Genomic DNA, 20,252 nt, shown 5'->3' with positions numbered 1-20,252 from the left:
TGTAGTGCTGGGTTCTGAACCCAGGACCTTGTGCATGGCAAGATGCCCCTCTACCAGGTGAACCATTTCCTGACCCCTTTAATCTTTAGTTAAGAATTGTTTCAGCACTTCCCTACTTTGCTCCCTTTGTCCACGCCCTCCCCCAGGGATGCCCTTTTTCTACTCACCACCTCCCTCACTCCTCCCCCAGGACAGGCCACCGGGAACCCGGGTCTTCCCCACAGTCAATCCAAATGGGAAGATGGAGCTTTCAACCTGAAAGGCAGGAAAGGGAGCAAAGACCCTCAAAGGATCCCATGGGTGGGTTAATGGCAAGATATGACCTCTCAGAGAAGGCAGGGAGGCCAAAGGCAACATTTGAGGGGAAACAACCAGTAACATATTAGCTGACAACATCAAAGTCCCCCTCCCCTTTTGTCTAGGCCTTAATAGCCCAAGTGGAGAAAAAAACACATACTTAGAGGCATAAATGTGACATGTTTTATTTCAAAATCTCAAATTTTGAGCACAGCACCACTGACATGGGTGCCCTGATAGAACCTTATGATTTGGTCACCAGAAATTATGCCAAGCTACAATTAAGGCTAACCAATCCAAATCCAGGAACCCAATATTAGCCATATTTCAGGTAGGAACTACAGATCGCAGGAACCTTGGGGCTGGTTTCCTCTGAGTTATTTTTTAAGTGCTACAGCATGTAACGGGGGACACTGGCCTATAAGCTTGCTTCTCACACACAGAAACTGATAGACTAAGAGGTAGATGAGAGATTCTAGGTTCCAGCCACTATCTCAGAGGGGCCCCAAAAGCCTGAGCTGAGGTGAAGGATTAGTCTCCAGGCACTGCCTCCTCCAAACCAAAGGGAAGGAGGGCTGCCGCTGCTCTTCTGGCCTAGTGCATTCCTCTGCCCGAGCATAAACAGGGCCACTCTTGTTCTCCATGCTGACGCACCTGCCTCCAAGGGCAATCTCACAAGACACTGGTTCCACACCACACACAGGGGTGGATGCAGAACTTGCTCACGTCAAGTCAGAACATGACTGCTAACAATTAACTGCATACACAACTGAATTTGACAGCTGATTCCTAACTCATCATGGTCTCTCCCACACCTGTTAGAAAGGAGAGGAATCAGGCTCCCCTTCGGCTTTCCTCCTTGGGAGTCAATTCATAGAAGATGCTAAGCCCAACTATGCACACTATGAGTTTATCCACAGACGTGTAATTTCACACACTAGATTACGAGAAGAAAGCATATGCTAATTTCTGTTTTAAGCTACACATACTTAGCCTTCTAAACATAAGAAATGAAGGGTTTCCGTATGCATAATGGTTTGGTGTGTCTAAAAAAGCTGTATACAAAATGAAATCCTGTTCATGCATGAATTAGCTCTAGAAACCCGAACCTGTGCTGTCCCCGTGGAGAGACACGCACTAGCGCCCAGCTGAACACAGGTAGCACTGACAGCCCTGATGACACAAGGCCAGAAGCAAGTTGACGTTGAGGAAATGAAGCAGTGGGGCCTGAGAGAAGCCCTAGCTGGTGGTGCCACATTTCCCTGAACAGTCTGTTACTACCTGGTGACTGCCATGCTCTGAACTGTCCAGCCGCCTTATAGTCATGAACATGGCCACATGAATTTAAAAAAAAAAAAGAAATTAGACATTTTTTACTGGGCTGGGCAAACAAAGGATCTATACTATGGTATTTACCAATAACAACTCATAGTGAAGGCAGGCTGACATCATATTTGATTAGTATGAAGCTGAAGAGAAGGTAGGCCTGGGAGAGATGCCAGATGAGTGTGTGAAGAAACAGTTGGTGACATGTCAGGCTGGACCTGATGGAGCAAAGGGTAAAAGCACCGAGAAAGACCCCACAAAATGTAACCACACATATCACAACAAAGACAAAACACAATCTCTTGTTTAGACTTTTAAACATGAAACTGTAACATACGTAGAAGTTGGTTAAAATACTGCTAAAACAACACATACAGAAACAATGCCTTGTCACCCCCTACAAGTACAGTCTCCATTTACAACTTTGTTTTTAAAACCAGGAAAAATTGTAAAAACATCTATTCAACAAGTGATGTTTTCAAAAGTATATACACCTAATAGTCCAGAGAATGTTCACTCTGGACCCAGTGTCAGCACCATTAAAGTGCAGTGTCTGTGACTGCAAATCAGGCAAACATAAAAAATACAGTACTTTCTGAGGCCTAGGACTAGCTCATGAGCTCACTTTAAAGCATGTGTGGCAGGCAGGCTTGTCCCCAAGGGCCTTCCTGGTGGACAGGCATAAAGCTGCCACCGGCTACACGGAAGTGCATTTTGCTTCACCGTACAGGTATATAATGTTCCCATCTGAGGGCATAGGAAGTGTCATTAAATACGTCACAGAATTTTACAAAAATCGCTAAAAAAATTTTTTTGCACTTCAATTTTTAATTTTTCAGTGTGCCACAAACTTATTCCTCACTCAAACCCTAAGGAGGAACTTGCTTTTGGGGATTGCGTCCCTCTCTGAAAGTGCATTTCACTTCGAAATGCAGCAGCACAAGTGCTAAATTCAGTAGGTCTCTACTTACTATCACTCATCAAAATTTGCAAGAGCCGCTGTTTGCGTGAAGCCTGGAGACCACTGGCATCAGCCACCAGCCGAGAGAGTTTAGCTGCAGTCTACACCTGGCAGGCAGGGCTAGAGCAGAGTGCTAGGGAGATTGCTGCTCTGCCAGCGCAGGCAGGTAGTCTTCGAGTGTTTGTACAGGTGGCTGGACTGACTGAACCGCTTGCCACACTTGAGGCAGGCGTAGGGTTTCTCACCTGTGTGAACACGGATGTGCTTCTTACAGTCTGTCAAGGTCAGAAAAGTCTTGCAGCAGATCTTGCAGGCGTATTTGCGAGCTCCCTCTACAACCAAGACGTTGTGCTCCGATAAGGCCTTCTTGCACTTGGACAGGACGTCAGCGGATGCCCTGGTCAGCTGTGGAGGGCCAGCCTGGGGAGGATGGCTGTTTTCAAATGAGGATGTGGCTGTGTTCATCAGTAGTTGGGAGCTGGCAGGGGTTTCTGGGATCTGTGAACTCCTGACAGAAGTTACAACTGGCATTTTGGGAGCTATGCGGCGGTAGTATGGGAAGTTGCTGGCTCCTCCTCTCGCGGAGCCCATCATTACCCTGGAGAAAGAGGAATGAAGACCCAAGCCAGACCTGGAAAAATCCACCCCGAACTGTTCTCCTTGGTAGCCTGACGTCTGCACACAGGGCAGGCCCATCACTTCTTGCATTGGCCTAGCAAAGTGAGAGTCTGCAGGCTCACTGAATGGGTTCTCCACATGAGAGCCAGCAGCTGAGGAAGGCCCACCCGCAGACCCAGCCTCTGGACTCAACAAATAAGGGGCTTCGGCCTCCAGCCTGCAGTCACTAGTGGTGTTTGGGATATTGTCATCACTGTTCTGATTTGTGCTAAAGTTACTGCCTCTGCTCTTGTTAAGGAAACTGGAAATGCTAAAAGAAGATTTATGTTCTAGGTTATTTGCGACTTCCAAAATATGGATGTCGCCTACCCTGTCGGTGCTAGACTGGGGGTCTGAGAAACTCCGATCACTGCTTTCAGGGCTGAGGTCTATCTTCTCGGCACTGACCACAACCCCTTCCACTTCCACAGACTCGCTGCCCTCAGCCTGCGAGGTGACATCACTCACTTCATCCTGAGGCTCAGGAGAGCTGAGCGGCTCAGATTTCACCACCACTCTCATGTGGTCCTTCTCACTAAGGCCAACCTCAGAATTCTTGCACTGAAAACCACTCTTCTCAGTTGCGGCTTCCTGCTCAAAACTAGCCTCGACCTGAGTCGCACGCGAGGCCATGGACAACTGCGTCATGTTGCCGGCACTATTGTCAGATTGGCTGGGAACCTGGGCATCTTCTTGAGCACTGAAAGACTGGCCATACATGATGGTACTGTCTTCCTGGGTGTCAGTCAGGCCATCAGCTTTCGGGTTATCCACAATTTTCAGAGAATCTGGTGAGAAGAACTCCTCCCGGGAATGAACCCCAGATGGCCCATTCTCTGGTGTGACATCAGAAATGGCAGACTCATCCATGCTGGGGCGCAGGCGCTGTCTGGCCCGCTCCTCTGCTGACTGCTTACGTTTATGAAGGCGTCTCATGGGGAAGGGTGTCCGCTGGTCCACATTACTGCGCATCGAAGAGCTCATGGGGGCTGGCTGCTCCTCGCCCCCCTGGCTGGAACTGAGGGCTGAGCTTACAATGCTGAGGCCCAGCTGCTGCAGCATGAAGGAACGCTGCATGCGGGCACTCTGCTCCTGAACTCGCTCACTGGGGGGAGACATGGGCAGCGTCCTTGTGGTCAGGTAATGCTTACATGCCTTCACAACAGAGTTCAAGTGCAGGTGCGAGGCTGCCAACAAGACGTCCATAACATTGCTTTCCCCCAGCATGAGGGTGGAGGTATACATCATGTCAATCAGAGCAGCAAAGGCTTCGGCTGTCACCACCTCACTGTCCAGCTGGATCATATTCATAGTCTGATCTCCCTCTGCCACTGAGAACAGGGCTCGGAAATGCGTGCTGCATGCTGCCAGCACAGAGCGGTGGGCTTTAAAATGCCTGCTCCCCACCACGATGACACAATCACAGAGCTGGCCGTGAAGTCTCTGATAGTTGAGTTGCTGGAAGATTTGTTCAAAGTGTCCAGGGAAATCCATGATCCTGTGGGAAATACAAGGTGTTAGGACTTAGAAAAACTGAGATCTGGGTCCATACTCCCAGAGGGTTAGGGAGTGAGAAGGCTGTATCAGGGGAGGGGACGGGATACGGAGTTCTGGTGGTGGGAACTGTGTGGAGTTGTACCCCTCTTATCCTATGGTTTTGTCAATGTTTCCTTTTTATAAATAAAAGAAAAAGAAAAGCTGAGGTCAAAGTCAGAGCACGTAGGATGTGATGAGAAGATAGTATCGGGAAACCAACTTTTGGAACTTTAAAGCTGTGAAGTTTCTGATGATGGACACAGACTAAAGACCTGGCAAATAAAGAGCAAATGCCAGCTCAGTAGCACATGCACACATGGAGGGCCAGCTGCTGGTTGTTCACAGGCTCCCTTTCACTCTTTTTGGGTTTTTTTTTGCCTCCAGGGTTATTGCTGGGCTTGGTGCCTACACCATGAATCCACCGCTCCTGGAGGCCATTTCCCCCCCTTTTGTTGCCCTTGTTGTTGTAGCCTTGTTGTGGTTATTATTGTTATTGTTGATGTCGTTCATTGTTGGATAGGACAGAGAGAAATGGGGAGAGGAGGGGAAGACAGAGAGGGGGAGAGAAAGACAGACAACTGCAGACCTGCTTCACCGCCTGTGAAACTCCTCTGCAGGTGGGGAGCCAGGGGCTCCAACCGGGGTCCTTACACGGGTCCTTGCACTTTGTGCCACCTGCGCTTAATTTGCTGCGCTACCGCCTGACCCCCCCTTTCACTGTTTTTAATGGTCTCACGGTCTGCACATGGACAAGTAGACCGATCCTGGGTCTACTTTTTCATCTTCTTTTAGACAGAGGGAGAGAAAGAGAAAAAGGAGAGGCATCACAGCACTGCCTCACCATCACCGGAGTATGCCCCAGAGTCGTATTCCCATGTGGTACTGCGGTTCAGCACATGGCAAAGTGTGTGCCTATGTCATCTCCTGGCTTCCCAATGACCCACTTTTGCCACTCAGGAACCATGCTAGAAAAGAGCAACATGTGGGTGATGGGTTATCTGCCCCACAGAAGTTCTGAGTTCTGTATTCCCTACAGACATGAATAAACTCTGCGAACATGTTGAGTCCTTTAGAAACCTCATATAATTGCAAATGGCAAATCAATATTAGGAGGGAAGATTTTCTGTTAGAGATGGCACTAGGCTGCATATACCCCACTTTTTAAAAAATTTTTTTTAGTCTTTATTATTGGATAGAAACAGAGGGAAATTGACAGGGAAGGGGGAAACAGAAAGAAAGAGACACCTGTAGCCCTGCTTCAACACTCAGGAAGCTTTCCCCTTATAGGTGGGGACCAGGGGTTTGAACCTAGGTCCTTGTGCACTGTGATGTATGTACTTAACCAGGTGTGCCACCGCCTGGCCCCCACATTCCATTCATTTATAAACACCATTAAAAAGACACTAGATGGTCGGGTAGTAGTGCAGCAGGTTAAGCGCACGTGGTGCAAAGTGGAAGGACCAGTGTAAGGATCATAGCTCAAGCCCCCGGCTCCCCACCTGTCCTATCCAACAACGATGGCATCAATAACAACAATAATAACTACAACAATAAAACATGGGCAACAAAAGGGAATAAATAAATATTAAAACAACAAAAACAAAAAACTATGGTTATTCAAAACTCTCACGAAGCTGCCTTGGAAATGGTGCAATGAATAAAGTCCTGGACTCAAACATGAGGTCCCAAGCAGCAACACCATATATACGAGAGATGCTCTCTCTCTCTCTCACATATATATATATGTCTAAAAAAAAAAAACCTAGCAACTTCAGAACTTCAGTTTCAAAGTTATATGATAGTTCATGCTGAGAGCTGGGAGCCAGGAGCCAGTAAAGCTGGTAGTGTGCATACCACAGGAGCAGACACAAATTTGAGCCCCCAGACACCACATGGAAACACCATGCCAACAGCAAGTATCACAACTGCTGGAGCAGTGCTATGGTGTCTATCCTTTCCCACTAGGCCTCTCACACTCTATTTGGAAAAAAGTAAAGATAAAAAAATAAAGTAAGCCAGCAGTGAAATCACACAGGTGCAAAACCCCCCCCAAAAAAAATCCTGGAAGCAAAAGCAAAAACAAAAGAAACATTCATCCTTCAGGTGGGGGTAGATAGCATAATGGTTATGCAAAGACTCTCATGAATGAGGCTCCAAAATGCCAGGTTCAATCCCCTGCACCACCATAAGCCAGAGTTGAGCAGTGCTCTGGTAGAAAAAAAAAAAAAAAAATTCATGCTTAGAAGGTAAATGTTCTACCTAAAGTTGCCTGTTTGAATCTTCAACCTAAGGGAAAAAGCTCCAGATCACTTTAGGATTTCAAAATATGACAGTAAGAGTACACATAGCTCATGGAAATTTGGCAAATAATCTACCAATTAGTAACTGTATCTAACCCAAAGCAAATGTACAGTATAATGTTGGTATCTAGTGGTCCAGGAGGTAGCACAGTGGATAAAGCATTGGACTCTCAAGCCTGAGGTCCTGAGTTCAATCCCCAGCAGCACATGTACCAGAGTGATGTCTAGCTCTTTCTCTCTCCTCCTATGTTTCTCATTAATAAATAAAATCTTTAAAAAAAAAACCTGGTATCTACAGAAACATGCTGTTAGTAATTCCTTAACTAAATATAATTAAGGTTATCTGAGGACTGAGGACTCAAAGTCTTGAAAGGGAAGCAGGGGCTTGAACCCAGGTCCTTGCCCATGGTACCTATTACATGTGCTCAATCAGGTTACCACTACACAGTTCCCTGTTTTTAAAAAAATATATGTGGTTAATAGTGGTATACAGAATTGTAAGATTGGGAGTCGGGCAGCAGTGCAGTGGGTTAAGTGCACATGGTACAAAGCACAAGGACTGGAGTAAGGATCCCGGTTTGAGTCCCCAGCTCCCCACCTACAGGGGAGTCACTTCAGAGGCGGTGAAGCAGGTCTGCAGGTGTCTGTCTTTCTCTCTCCCTTCTGTCTTCCCCTCCTCTCTTCCATTTCTCTCTGTCTATCCAACAATGAAGACAGACAACAATAATAACTACAACAATAAAACAAGGGCAACAAAAAACGAATAAATAATTTTAAAAAAATTGTAAGATTACAGGTAGAATTCCAGATCATTCACTACCAAGTTCTATGTCCCTATCCTCCCAATGATAACCACCATAGTTCTCACAAAGTCTTAGAAAGTTCATTTCCTTTTTTTGTTTTCAAGTTCATGTATTTAAACTCTCTATTCCACATCTGGGTGAAGTCACCCAATAGTTGTCTATTACCTCTCTCCTTATTTTGCTGGACATAGGCACTTCCAATTACATCCGGCTTATCCCAAAGGACACAAAATTGTTCTTTTTGATTGCAGTACTCTGCAATCAAACAATATTCCATGTAGTATATATCACATAACTTCTTTTTAAATTTTTTAATTTTTTCTTTAATTTTTATTTATTTATTACTAAGTAGAGACAGAGAGAAATTGAGAGGGGAAGAGACAGCCCTTCTCCAACACTTGTGAAGCTTTCCCCTGCAGGTGGGGACCAGGGGCTTGAACCAGGGTCCTTGTGCACTGTAATGTGTGCGCTTAACCAAGTGTGCCACCGCCTGGCTCCATCACATAATTTCTTTAGTAGTCATGTGCCAACAGGCATTTAGGTTGCTTCCACTCTTTGGTTATTTTTTATTTTATTTTATTTGTCTCCAGGGTTATTGCTGGGGCTCGGTGCCTGCACTACAAATCAACTGCTCCTGGAGGCTATTTTTTCCCCCTTTTGTTGCCCTTGTTTTTTATCGTTGTTGTAGTTATTGTTGTTATTGCTGTCATTGCTGTTGGATAAGACAGAAATGGAGAGAAGAGTGAAAGAGAGAAGGGAGAGAAAGACACCTACAGACCTGCTTTACCACTTGTGAAATGACCCCCCTGCAGGTGGGGAGCCAGGGGCTCAAACTGGGATCCTTACGCCGGTCCTCATGCTTTGTATCATGTGTGCTTAACCCGCTGTGCTACTGCCCTGCCCCCCTTTGGTTATTAGTAGTGAAGCTATGACCACAGGGTTGTGTGTCCCTTCAAATTAGTGTTTGCATGTCCTTCGGATAAACGTGTAAGCGTGGTATTGCTGAATCACAGTGTAATCACGTTGTTTAAGGGCTCTCCATACAGCTTCCAGAGGAACTGCACCAGTCCGCATGCCCACCAGCAGTGTAGCAGTTTCTTTTTCTCCACAACCACCCCAACACCTGTCGTTTCCTGCCTTGTTAACAGAAGCCATTCTCTCAGGTATGAGGTGAAATCTCAGTGTGGTTTTAATTTGCATTTCTCGAATGTTAAGTGAAGCAGAGCCTTTCTTAATATGTCTATGGGCCATACGTGTTTCTTCTTTAGAAAGCTGTCGAGTTCTTTGGCCCACTTTTTTTAGTGGGTTATTTGTTGTTGTTGAGTTGTCTGAGTTCTTTATAGATGTTTGCTATCGATCACTTGGTGTGTGTGATGTGTACAGATGCCTTTTCCTGGTAGGGACACGCCACGACAAGCACATGAACTGGGGAAAGCTCCAGTGCTGTGGTCTCTCTTTCTCTCCCTCTAACCCCCCCCCCCATATATATCTTTAAAAGAATGAAGAACTCAGCCCAGAAGCAGAGAAGTCATAAATGTGTGGGCCTTGATGATATCAAAAAAAAAAAAAAAAATCAACACAACTTATGTTTTAAGAGGAAAAGCACAGAAACACATCAGGAAGTCAGACGACCTAACAACCTGAAGACCTCCATGTTCACTGTCACTCACCTTTTCCAAGAAAAAGATAATATAGAGCTTTCCAGCCCCTCCTACCTGTATAAATACCTAAGATGGGGCTGGGAAGACAGCATAATGATTATGAAGGCTTTCATGCCTGAGGCTCCAGGGTCCCAGGTTCAATCCCCAGCATAAGCCAGAGCTGAGCAGTGCTCTGGTCTTTCTGTATCCCTCTCTCACTACAATATACATATATTCATTTCCTTTTGTTGTCCTTGTTATTTTACTGTTGTAGTTGTTGTTGTTATTGATGTCGTCGTTGTTGGATAGGACAGAGAGAAATGGAGAGAGTTGGGGGAGACAGAGAGAGGAAGAGAGACACCTGCAGACCTGCTTCACTGCTTGGGAAGTGACTCCCCTGCAGGTGGGGAGCCTAGGGCTCGAACCGGGATCCTTACGCTTTGTGCCATGTGTGCCACCTCATGGGGCCACTTTTTTTTTAAAATTAATTTTAGAGGTAAACAAGACTCAGAAAAAAAAATATATATATATATACACGCATTACTTATATCCCTGAGGCAGTTCAAAATGCCTTTTCTACTAAAACAACTTGCTAAGGGCAGAAACTATTTTCTAAGTGTCAGATAACAGTTCAGTGAATTACTTCTTGAATGAACTTTGTATGTAGAACTATAGTACTGTATTAACAGGAAAAGAAATATATATAAAACACACTACCTGACAGGAATTTTTCTGAGTCTTGTTTACCTCTAAAATTAATAATAAAAAAAAAAAAAAGTGGCCCCACGAGGTGGCATAGTAGACAGGGCATAAGCATAAGGTCTCGAGTTCAACCCCCAGCACTGCATGTGCCAGAGTGATGCTCTTGCATGTACACATGCTCTCTAAGTAAATATTTTTTTTTAATTAGTGGACCCACCTTCTGCACCTCATAATGATCCTGGGTCCATACTCCCAGAGGGACAAAGAGTAGGAAAGCTCTCAAGGGAGGGGATTAGATATGGGGTTCTGGTGGTGAGAATTATATGGAATTGTACCCCTCTTATCCTACGATCTTGTCAATACTTCTGTTTTATAATGAAAAAAAAAATTAATGAAAAACCAGAAAGAAAAAAAAACTCAAAATATCCCAACATAAAAGCCAAAGCTATGTATGAAACTGTTCCCTGTGGCAAAAAGTTCCTCAAAATCCAACACAGTTTTAAATTAAAAACAAGCAAAAATTCCAGTTTTCCTAGTTTCTTTTATTTTTTAATATTTATTTATTCCCTTTTGTTGCCCTTGTTGATTTTCCTAGTTTCTTAACTGACTGAAGATGAGCTATAGCAATCCCACTATGAGGGACTGGAGGCTGCACACAGTCAGCAGCAAACAGAGACCAGCTAAGACTCCGAGGGAAAAGATAGTCCTAGCAACTTCAAACCATGTACCGGAGAAGATATTTAGCTCCAGAAATCTCAACAGTCCATGAAGTTACTTGCACATTTGGCTTACTGCTTCATTCACCCAATGCTCTGAAGTGCTTGCTTCACTCAAGGTTAAGTGCTGCGAGCCAGATTTGTAGGGCACAGTCTAGCTGAGTACTCAGTGGAAGCAAGGCATACACAAATATCCATGGTCCACAGGACAAAGCATGAAGTGCCACACGAAAGAGATAAAGTGTTCTTTGTGAGCTGGGAAGGCAAAGGTTACTTCCAGCTTCGTGGTGGCACTGACAGCAGAGCTAGGTGTGGAACTGGCTTTGGGTAAACTGTGATTTAGTAAAGTACATTCTAGACAAGAGGAAAAGATGGGTAGAGGTCTAAGTTAAGAAAAGCACAGCAGGTTAAGCACACATGTAGTACAAAGAGCAAAGACCAGCTCAAGGATCTCAGTTCAAGCCCCTGGCTCCCCATCTGCAGGGGGAGTCTCTTCACAGGTGGGGAAGCAGGTCTGCAGGTGTCTTTCTTTCTTGCTCCCCTCTTTCTTCCCCTCCTCTCAATCCTATCCAACAACAACAACAACAGCAATGACAACAGCAACCACAACAACAAAAAGGGGAAAAAATGGCCTCCAGGAGCAGTGGATTCATAGTGCAGGCACTGAGCCCTGGAGACAAAAAAAGAAAGGGGGGGGAAGCAAAGCAAAGCAACATATCTAGGGCTGGGTAGTGGTGCACCTGGTTGAGTGCACACAATACAGTGTTCAAGGACCCAGGTTCAAGCCCCTGGTCCCCACCTGCAGGGGGAAGTTTCACAAGTGGTGAAGCAGGGCTACAGGTGTCTGTCTCTCCCTGTCACCCCCCCTCAATTTCTGGCTTTCTCTATCTAATAAATAAAGATAATAATAAAAAAAGAAAAGCAACATATCCAATTTGGCAGGAATGGAGGTAAGACTAGAAAGGTAAGTACAGAATTGTAAACACTATTATTGACTCTAATTCATCAGAAAGGTCAAGCACATGGCACAAAGTTTAGAATTAATGACTATCCACTTTTCACATAACTTAAAAAATATTTTTAAATCTTTAAACAGTATCAGTCAGGATTCTTGGTTGGAACAGCAGAAATGACTGTTAGTCACCCTAAGCATTAAAGCTGGTCCTTTGGTTTGCTCACAGAACTGACATGAGGCTGGATACTTGTGTTTTGACTGGACAGCAAGAAAAAACTAGTCAGAACACTCTCTGTGCTGGACATAGCCACTACTATGAGGATGATGGCTAGTCCCTACCTCATTACTGCTCTTTGGTCCAGTTCTTGAAGACACATTCATTTCAGTTTTACGTGAGACAACATGGGAAGCAACCTGAAGTAACACAGTACCTGAAGTGCAGTGTCGTCTCAAGGAAAAGTACTAATGCAATCTAAGAGTTCCAAGCTAAACCAACAGCTTTTTAGGGATGAGCATTTACCACTATATTCTTAAAAATGATGAAATCCCCACCTGCAGGGGGGGTCACTTCACAAGCGGTGAAGCAGGTCTGCAGGTGTCTTTTTCTCCCCCTTTCTGTCTTCCCATCCCCTCTCGATTTCTCTGTCCTAGCCAACAACAATGCCAACAATAACAACAACAACGACAACAAAAAGGGCAACAAAAGAAAAAAATAGCCTCTGGGAGCAGTGGGTTTGTAGTGCAGGCACTGAGCGCTCACCCAGCAATAACCCTGGAAGCAAAATAATAATGATAATAATAATAATAAACGAAATCAAGTTGTCAATTCAAAGGAAATGACTTACTATATCTATTGTTTATGACAAAATTTGAGCTTTTAGGTGGAAATTTTGAGTTTTAGAGAATTTGTAATTGTCACCAACTGTCTGACAGCTTTCCAATGCTTAACTCTTCAGATAAGGTCACTGGTGATATTAGTGAAATGTAATTTGGAGGGTGTGTGCTAGTAATTGTAACTCATGGCCTCAGGTATGGGAGCATGTGCTCTGTCCCCGAATCAGATCCCCAGCCCTGAAATGTGACTACAAAAAAAAAAAATCCTGTATAATAAATGTGTCAGTATTTGGATATCTGTTTAACTCAGTGAATCAAGATCTCCCAAATGATTAAAGTAACCATAATATTACAAAATAAGATATGGATAAAAAAATCTTAATTCAAGGTACAAGATGTAAATCAATGTATTTAAATACAACAGTGGAAAAATTCATTGGCATAGTTTCAGATTTTTTGAAGTTTTACTTTTTGCAACTGGGAGGTACCACAGCAGAGTGATGGACTTACGCGCATAAGGTCCAAAGTTCGACCCCCAGTGTCCTAAGGGGAATTTCTGGTTTTCCCTCTGCCTCATCAATAGATCTTTGTGGGTTGGTGACGTGGGTCACCTGGATAGTGTGCTTTCTGCCTGTTCAAGTCCAGCCTCCACTGCGCTGAAGAAGCCTCGGTGCTGTGGTTTCTCTCTCTCTGCCTTTGTCTCTAACTAAAATAAATACATCTTTGAGGGGGAAAAAAAAAAGCTTCACTTTTTGACTTTTATGAGAGAGTATGCTCAGTTCTGTCATTTGGCAACACTAGGGGTTCCTGATGGTGCCTTTCCAGTAAAAAAGATGACAAATGTAACACACATGCCTAGGAAGAGAGGGAAGGAAGATCAGAGTCGAGGATCAATCTTGGGCCTTCAGACTCTCTGGTCAGAGCTCTACCATAGCATGACCTTGCTAGTTGCTATTGAATCCATCCCTCCCTTCTTTCCGTCATCTCCAAGCTGACTTTTTCAGACAGAGATAGGCAGAGAGAGAAAGACAGAGAATAACAGGACTGACGCTTCCTTCAGTTGTGTATGTGGGGCGGGGGGGAGGCTTGAACCTGGGTCACATACATGACAATGGAGTACACTATCCAAGTGAGCTATTTTGCCAGCCCCTACCAGTGTGCCTGTAAGCAGTATAGTCCTTGACTTTTTTTTTCTCTCTCCAGGGTTATTGCTGGGCTTGGAGCCTGCACTATGAATCCACAGCTCCTGGAGACCATTTTTCCCCCTTTTTGTTGCTCTTGTTGTTGTAGCCTCGTTGTGGTTATTATTATTGCTATTGTTGATGTTGTTCATTGTTGGATAGGACAGAGAGAAATGGAGAGAGGAGGGGAAGACAGAGAGTGTGAGAGAAAGACAGACACCTGCTGACCTGCTTCACCGCCTGTGAAGCGACTCCCCTGCAGGTAGGGAGCCGGGGGCTCGAACCAGGACCCTTACGCTGTTCCCTGCGCTTTGTGCCACATGCGCTTAACCCACTGCACCACCGGCCGACCCCCAAGTCCTTGACTTCTAAATCATTCCCAGATCATTAGCAATGACTGATATTAGCACTCAGCTCAGCAAGTTAGTTATTTCTCCTACACTGTTTTTAACATTCTATTCAAAATAAAGAATGCAGTGTATGCTAGTAAATGTGCTTCAATTTCTGTACTGTATGCAGGTTCCCCTCACAAATTAATCCTAAAACAGAGGTTTCTTGTTGTCCTTTTTCCATATATCCCAGCTTCAACAGAAACTAAAAGAGCAGAGACAGAAGTAAAAAACTGAAGATCTTGAATTTTTAAGAAGAACAGCTGAGTGGATTCTTAATTATAGTTGACTAATCAAAATTAGTTTATATATAACTTGAATTGAAAATGACTAATTAAAATGACTAAATCAAGCACACCAAATTAGCTGAATCATGTACAGAAGGGGGAACACTTCACCCTAATCATTTTATACCTAAAAAATTGAAAAGAAAATATTTGCAGACTTATCACTAAGTACACAAAGCAACAAGCTACCAAGTGTAATTTCCAAAAAGCAGGTCCATCAATTATCCTTTAGAAGTTTGCAAAGGGGGAGTTAGGCAGTAGCGCAGTGGGTTAAGCGCACGTGGCACTGCATAAGTATCCTAGTTCAAGCCCCCATCTCTCCACCTGCAGAGGAGTCGCTTCACAGGCGGTGAAGCAGGTCTGCAGGTGTCTTTCTCTCCCCGTCTTTCCCTCCTCTCTCCATTTCTCTGTCCTATCCAACAACGATGTCATCAATAACAATAACAATAAAACAACAAGGGTAACAAAAAGGAATAAATAAGTATTACAAAAAATAAAGAAGTTTGCAAAGGAAGCAAATTACTGTTAGTTTCCATTTATATGTAAGAAAAATACCTCAAGAGAATTCTTTTCAACTGTAAACTTTCTTTAGAACACAAAGTCAAATTTGAAAAATCAGTTGGTTAAAATTAAAAAGTAACTGGGTGCACAAGTCTCTTAACTATAGCAAATGACATTAGGTCTAAGATGTCAATGACTGGGGCCGGGCAGTAGCGCAGTGGGTTAAGCACACATAGTGCAAAGCGCCAAGGACCTGCGTAAGGAACCTGGTTTGAGCCCCCGTTTCCCCACCTACAGATGGGTCGCTTCACAAATGGTGAAGCAGGTCTGCAGGTGTCTTTCTCTCCTCTTGTCTTCTCCTCCTCTCTCCATTTCTCTCTGTCCTATCCAACAAGAATGACAGCAATAACAATAATGATAACAGCAACAGTGAACAACAGGGACAACAAAAGGAAAAAAATAGCCTCCAGGAGCAGTGAATTTGTAGCATAGGCACGGAGCCCCAGAGATAACCCTGGAGGAAAAAACAAGATATCAATGACTGCAGAATGGTAGATTATGTAACACTAGGAAAGAAAAAAAATCTGCCAATTAAGATATGGAGTGCTTTTTAAAAAATTTTTTTTTGATATTTTATTTATTTATTTTTATTGCCCTTGTTTTGTTGTAGTTGTTAACTGATGTTGTTGTTGTTGGATAGGACAGAGAGAAATGGAGAAAGGAAGAGAAGACAGAGAGAGGGAGAGAAAGATAAGACACCTACAGACCTGCTTCACTACTTGTGAAGCAACTCCCCTGCAGGTAGGGAGCCAGGGGCTGGAACTTGGATCCTTATGCCAGTCCTTGTGCTTTGTGCCATGTGAGCTTAAACCACGGTGCTACTGCCCGACTCCCACCTTCTTTTTTTGACTCTGGGGTTATTGCTGGAGCTCGATGCCTGCACTACAAATCCACTGCTCCTGCTGGAGGCTATTTTTCCCTTCTGTTGCCCTTGTTTATTGTTGTTGCTATTATTATTGTTGTTGTCACTGCTGTCATTGTTGTTGGATAGGACAGAGAGAAATGAAGAGGGGAAGACAGAGAGGGGAAGAGAAAGGTAAGACACCTACAGACCTGCTTCACTGCTTGCGAAGCGACCCACCTGCAGGTGGGGATCTGGGGGGTCTAACCCAGATCCTTACACCGGTCCTGTGCTTTGCACCATGTGCACTTAACCTGCTGTGATACTGCCTGACTCCCAGCAGTGCTTATTTATTGGCATCCTGTAAACAGCATTACCCCACCAATGTGTCCTGGAGCCCCTCCTCCCCAGAGCCCTGCCCCACTAGGGCTGGGAGTATGGATCAACCTGCCAACACCCATGTTCAGCAGGGAAGCAATTACAGAAGCCAGACCTTCCACCTTCTGCATCCCATAATGATCCTGGGTCCATGCTCCCAGAGGGATAAAGAACAGGAAAGCTTTCAGGGGAGAGGATAAGACAGGGAGGAGTTCTAGTAGTGGGAACTGTGTGGAATTGTACCCCCTCTTATCCTATAGTCTTGTCAATATTTCCATTTTACCAATTAAAAAATCTTTAAAAAGTGTGCACAAAAGGTGCTTTAGGATCAAGGAAATACAGGAACTGTAAACATAACTCAAATATATTTGATACTGAGAATGAAAATTATCTATAGGTCAAATAATCTTAGATACTAAGAAAGTAATCTATGTCCACTGCATTACATTAAGGCAACTACTCAATTCTCAATCTGTTGAATCTGTGAGAAAGAGATCATTTCCAGCAAGTATATGTGTTATTAATAAAACAGAAGACAGGGGCCAGGTGGTGGCGTACCTGGCTGAGCGCACATATTACAGTGCAAAAGGACCCAGGTTTGAGCCCCTGGTCCCCACTTGCAGGGGGAAAGCTTCATGAGTGGTGAAGCAGGGCTGCAGGTGTTTCTCTGTCTCTCTCCCTCTCTATCTTACCCTCCCCTCTCAATTTCTGGCTGTCTCTATTCAATAAATAAATAAAGCTAATATAAAAACAAAAACAAAAACAAAAAACAAAAAAACAGAAGACAACCCCAAATTAGTTCTTCAGAGGAAAAGCTTCTACTCAGTAAGAGAAATGATGAAACCCCCTATAAGGAGCAATAGTTCCTGCAGAAACAGCTGGTCTTTCGGCACAGGAGAGGCTCACTTCGTGCTCAGACGAAAGGTGCTGCGCAGTGTCGCCCGGCACCCCACCTGCTACGCTACCAAAAGCTGGCTGCGCGGGAGGAAGTCCGGACTTGAGCACCCTCAGGCACAGGAAGAGGAAGGGCAGATGCTCACAGCTGACAGAGGGGGACAGTGTCTGTTCATAGCAAGTTTACATTTAAATCTTCAAGTTCAGGGCAGGGACTAAATACCTGGAGTTTTTCCTTTTCCTTTCCAAGAAGAAACAGAAGCAGATTCAAGACGGTGTCGGCCCTACAGCAAGCTTTGCCACATTTCACTGGACACGGTAAGACATCTTATGTTTTGCCTATAAAGAAGAATTCAATATAATTCGTGGGAAGTACCTTAAACTCTATATGCATCTCGAATCCCACCGATCCTTTACAATCATTTTCACTTCTTGTGATGGTCTAGTGTTAAGAATCTTTGAGCGCACTCTACCCTAAATTTAGGCAGACACTCAACTAGTGATGCTTCTCCCCGCGGCCCCCAGCACCCTTTCCTGAAATTTGGGACACTTCAATAAACCGAAGGGGGGGAAGAACACTCTATACTGTAGGTAACACAGCAGAAGAAAAATGGCGAATCAGAGAAACAGTGGACCCCGGGCAATGTCCAACGTCCTGGGTCAACTCGGCAAACCCCAAGGCCCAAGCAGGCCTTCCGCAGCCGGTGCCCAGGCTGTCTCCCTCCCCGAGTCTGCGCGGGTTCCGGAGGCTTTTCTCCCACTTCGGGCCTTTTCTCTAAAGATCTCTGCTCGGTTCTCCCTCCACCTCAGCTCCTTAGCTTCCGGCCCACTGCCCTCACCACAGCAGCGTGCAGGCCTTTGTAAAAGGGCTCTAGAGGCCCCACCTCCAGGACACGAGTCCCAGCACCCCCACCCGGGGAGGAGAGTCGCCCACAGGGAGCTTGGCAGGCAGCTTTCTGCTCCAGGCGGACGGTTCCTTCTACTCACGCAGCTTCCAGACCTTGTCGGCCTGCTCCCTAACCTCGAGCTCACGGTTCGGCTCTGACAAACAGATTCCCTCCGAGACACTCCAGGTCTGCCTTCTACTCCCACGTCAGACCGGTGGGAAGATGATATAACAGTAATAATAATAAAGAAGAGGAGAGAGGAGGAAGAGTAAAAAGAGAGGGGGAGAAGAGAACTAGGAGAAGGAAGAGGAGGAAGAGGAAGGGGCAGAAGGAGGAGGAGTAAGTTCACCTGCACCAGTCCAGCCTATAGGTTCATGGTTAGTCAACGATTTGCCCGGCTTTATATGTCAGCTCTTCTTTCAGCCACCAGGTTCCAGATGCCACCATGATGCCAACGGGGCTTCCCTGGACTGAAGACCCCACCAATGTGTCCTGGAGCTCCGCTTCCCCAGAGACCCACCCTACTAGGGAAAGAGAGAGGCAGACTGGGAGTATGGACCGACCAGTCAGCACCCATGTTCAGCGGGGAAGCGATGACAGAAGCCAGACCTTCCACCTTCTGCTCCCACAACGACCCTGGGTCCCTGCTCCCAGAGGGATGGAGAATGGGAAAGCTATCGGGGGAGGGGGTGGGGTACGCAGATCTGGGGGTGGGAACTGTGTGGAGTTGTGCCCCTCTTATCCTGTGGTTTTGTCAATGTTTCCTTTTTTATAAATCAAAGAAAAAGAGGAAGAGGAGGAAGGGGAGAAGGAAGAGGAGGATGAAGAAGAGAAGAAAGAAGAGGAGGAGGTGGAGGAAGTGGAGAAAAGGAAGAAGAGGAAGAAGAGAAGGAAGAAGAGGAGGAAGTGGAAGTGGAGAAGGAAGAGGAGGATGAAGTGAAGGAGGGGGAAGGAGTGGAGGAAAAGGAAGACGAAGAAGGAGGAGGAGGAGGAGGAGGAGGAGGAGGAGGAGGAAGAGGAGCAGCAGCAACAGCGCCGCCAGGTAGGTGCCCTCCTAGCACCAACCCAGGGGCTTGTCCTCTGTTACGAAGGAAGATGATCATCACCACCAGCTGGTCGCCAAACTCCCCGCCCCGCCCGCAGCTACACCGCCCACCTGCGAAGCCCCCCAAACGCCCCGGGAGACGCAGCGGCCGTTTCTCAGCCCGGCGCCCCGCCCCCACTCTGCACCCCGGACCCCAGGTCGGGGCGCCCCAAGCCCCGGGCTCCACCCCGCCGGGACCTCCCCTCAGCCGCCCCGCCGCAGGTCCCGAGACCCGGCCCCCCCCCCCGCGTTCCCGGAACCGCTCCCTCCGTCCGTCCGCCCGCAGACCCCCCCCCCCGCCGGGGGCCACAGACAGACAGCCAGGCGTCGGGACACCGGGGACGCCTGCGCAGAAGCACCCGCCCCGCAGCCGCCCGGCCCCTCGGCCGCCGAGAGTAACAATACCCCCTCGGACGGACGCGCAGGGGAGCCGGCGCGCGCGCCCCGACGACGCCCCGGCGCGCCCCCGCGGAGCAGCCCCCGCGGGCGCTGACAGGGTCGCCTCACCTGAGCCTCGGGGCTCCGCCCCCCCTTCTCAATGGAGGCGGTGACCCTTCTCCGACCCGACCCGACAGCCGTCGGAGGAGGCGGGGACGTCCCGGCGGCCCGTCTCGGTGAAGGGATTTCCTCTCCGCTTCCGCCCACGCACCACCCCCCTCCCCCGCCTCTAGTCAGCCACCTCCTTCAGTCCGTTCGCCACCGGACTCTGAGAACCCCGCGGCCGCGGCAGACAGTAAACGGAAGTGACGCAATGAGAACTCGCCTACCGCTTTTCACGCTCCCTACCCCCGGGCGGCGCTCCAGCCAATCAGCGCGGGGAGGGGCGGAGCAGGGCCAGAAGTGCGGCCAGTCGGGGCGCGGAATCCGGAAGGACGCTGACCAATCACGGTCCCAAGAGCCTCGCTGTGTTTACTACCGACAGAATCCCTCAGCCTGCGGCCAATCACGAAGCGTGTGGCCTCGCGACAAGTGAAGCTGGGATCCAAACTCTTTGGAAGGCGGGATTGCTGGCCACAGGGCTTG

The 20,252-nt window shown here is 46.6% G+C and overlaps 2 protein-coding genes across 4 annotated transcripts; one reads left to right on the top strand and one right to left on the bottom strand.

Moving 5' to 3' along the window:
* Positions 1-466: 466 nt before the first annotated feature.
* On the bottom strand, positions 467-19,941 carry ZBTB5 (zinc finger and BTB domain containing 5). 3 transcript variants are annotated; one of them, XM_007524110.3, is made up of 3 exons: positions 19,737-19,941; positions 17,482-17,597; positions 467-4,739 (listed from the first exon to the last, which is right to left on the bottom strand). In XM_007524110.3, the coding sequence occupies exon 3, from the start codon at positions 4,733-4,735 to the stop codon at positions 2,705-2,707; it is 2,031 nt and encodes a 676-aa protein (XP_007524172.2). In that variant the 5' UTR covers positions 4,736-4,739; positions 17,482-17,597; positions 19,737-19,941; the 3' UTR covers positions 467-2,704. The 3 variants fall into 3 exon arrangements, with proteins under 3 accessions (XP_007524172.2, XP_060055151.1, XP_060055152.1); XM_060199168.1 differs by lacking the exon at positions 19,737-19,941 and adding an exon at positions 18,098-18,170; XM_060199169.1 differs by lacking the exon at positions 17,482-17,597.
* On the top strand, positions 19,241-19,976 carry LOC132540808 (proline-rich proteoglycan 2-like). The gene is made up of 2 exons (XM_060198989.1): positions 19,241-19,776; positions 19,901-19,976. The coding sequence occupies exons 1-2, from the start codon at positions 19,241-19,243 to the stop codon at positions 19,974-19,976; spliced, it is 612 nt and encodes a 203-aa protein (XP_060054972.1).
* Positions 19,977-20,252: the final 276 nt, after the last annotated feature.

This window comes from Erinaceus europaeus, chromosome 10 (genome assembly GCF_950295315.1).
Source record: "Erinaceus europaeus chromosome 10, mEriEur2.1, whole genome shotgun sequence".
In the NCBI taxonomy this organism is placed as follows: Eukaryota; Metazoa; Chordata; class Mammalia; order Eulipotyphla; family Erinaceidae; genus Erinaceus; species Erinaceus europaeus.
The sequence above is the reverse complement of the archived record's forward strand: the minus strand, read 5'-3'. Positions and strand labels throughout refer to the sequence as shown.

Coding starts and splice junctions, on each gene's coding strand:
- ZBTB5 (XM_007524110.3), bottom strand. CDS start 4,735: ATGGATTTCCCTGGACACTTTGAACAAATCTTCCAGCAACTCAACTAT.
- LOC132540808 (XM_060198989.1), top strand. CDS start 19,241: ATGATCATCACCACCAGCTGGTCGCCAAACTCCCCGCCCCGCCCGCAG. Junction 19,777..19,900: donor CCCCCTTCTCAATGGAGGCG/GTGACCCTTCTC, acceptor CCCCGCCTCTAG/TCAGCCACCTCCTTCAGTCC.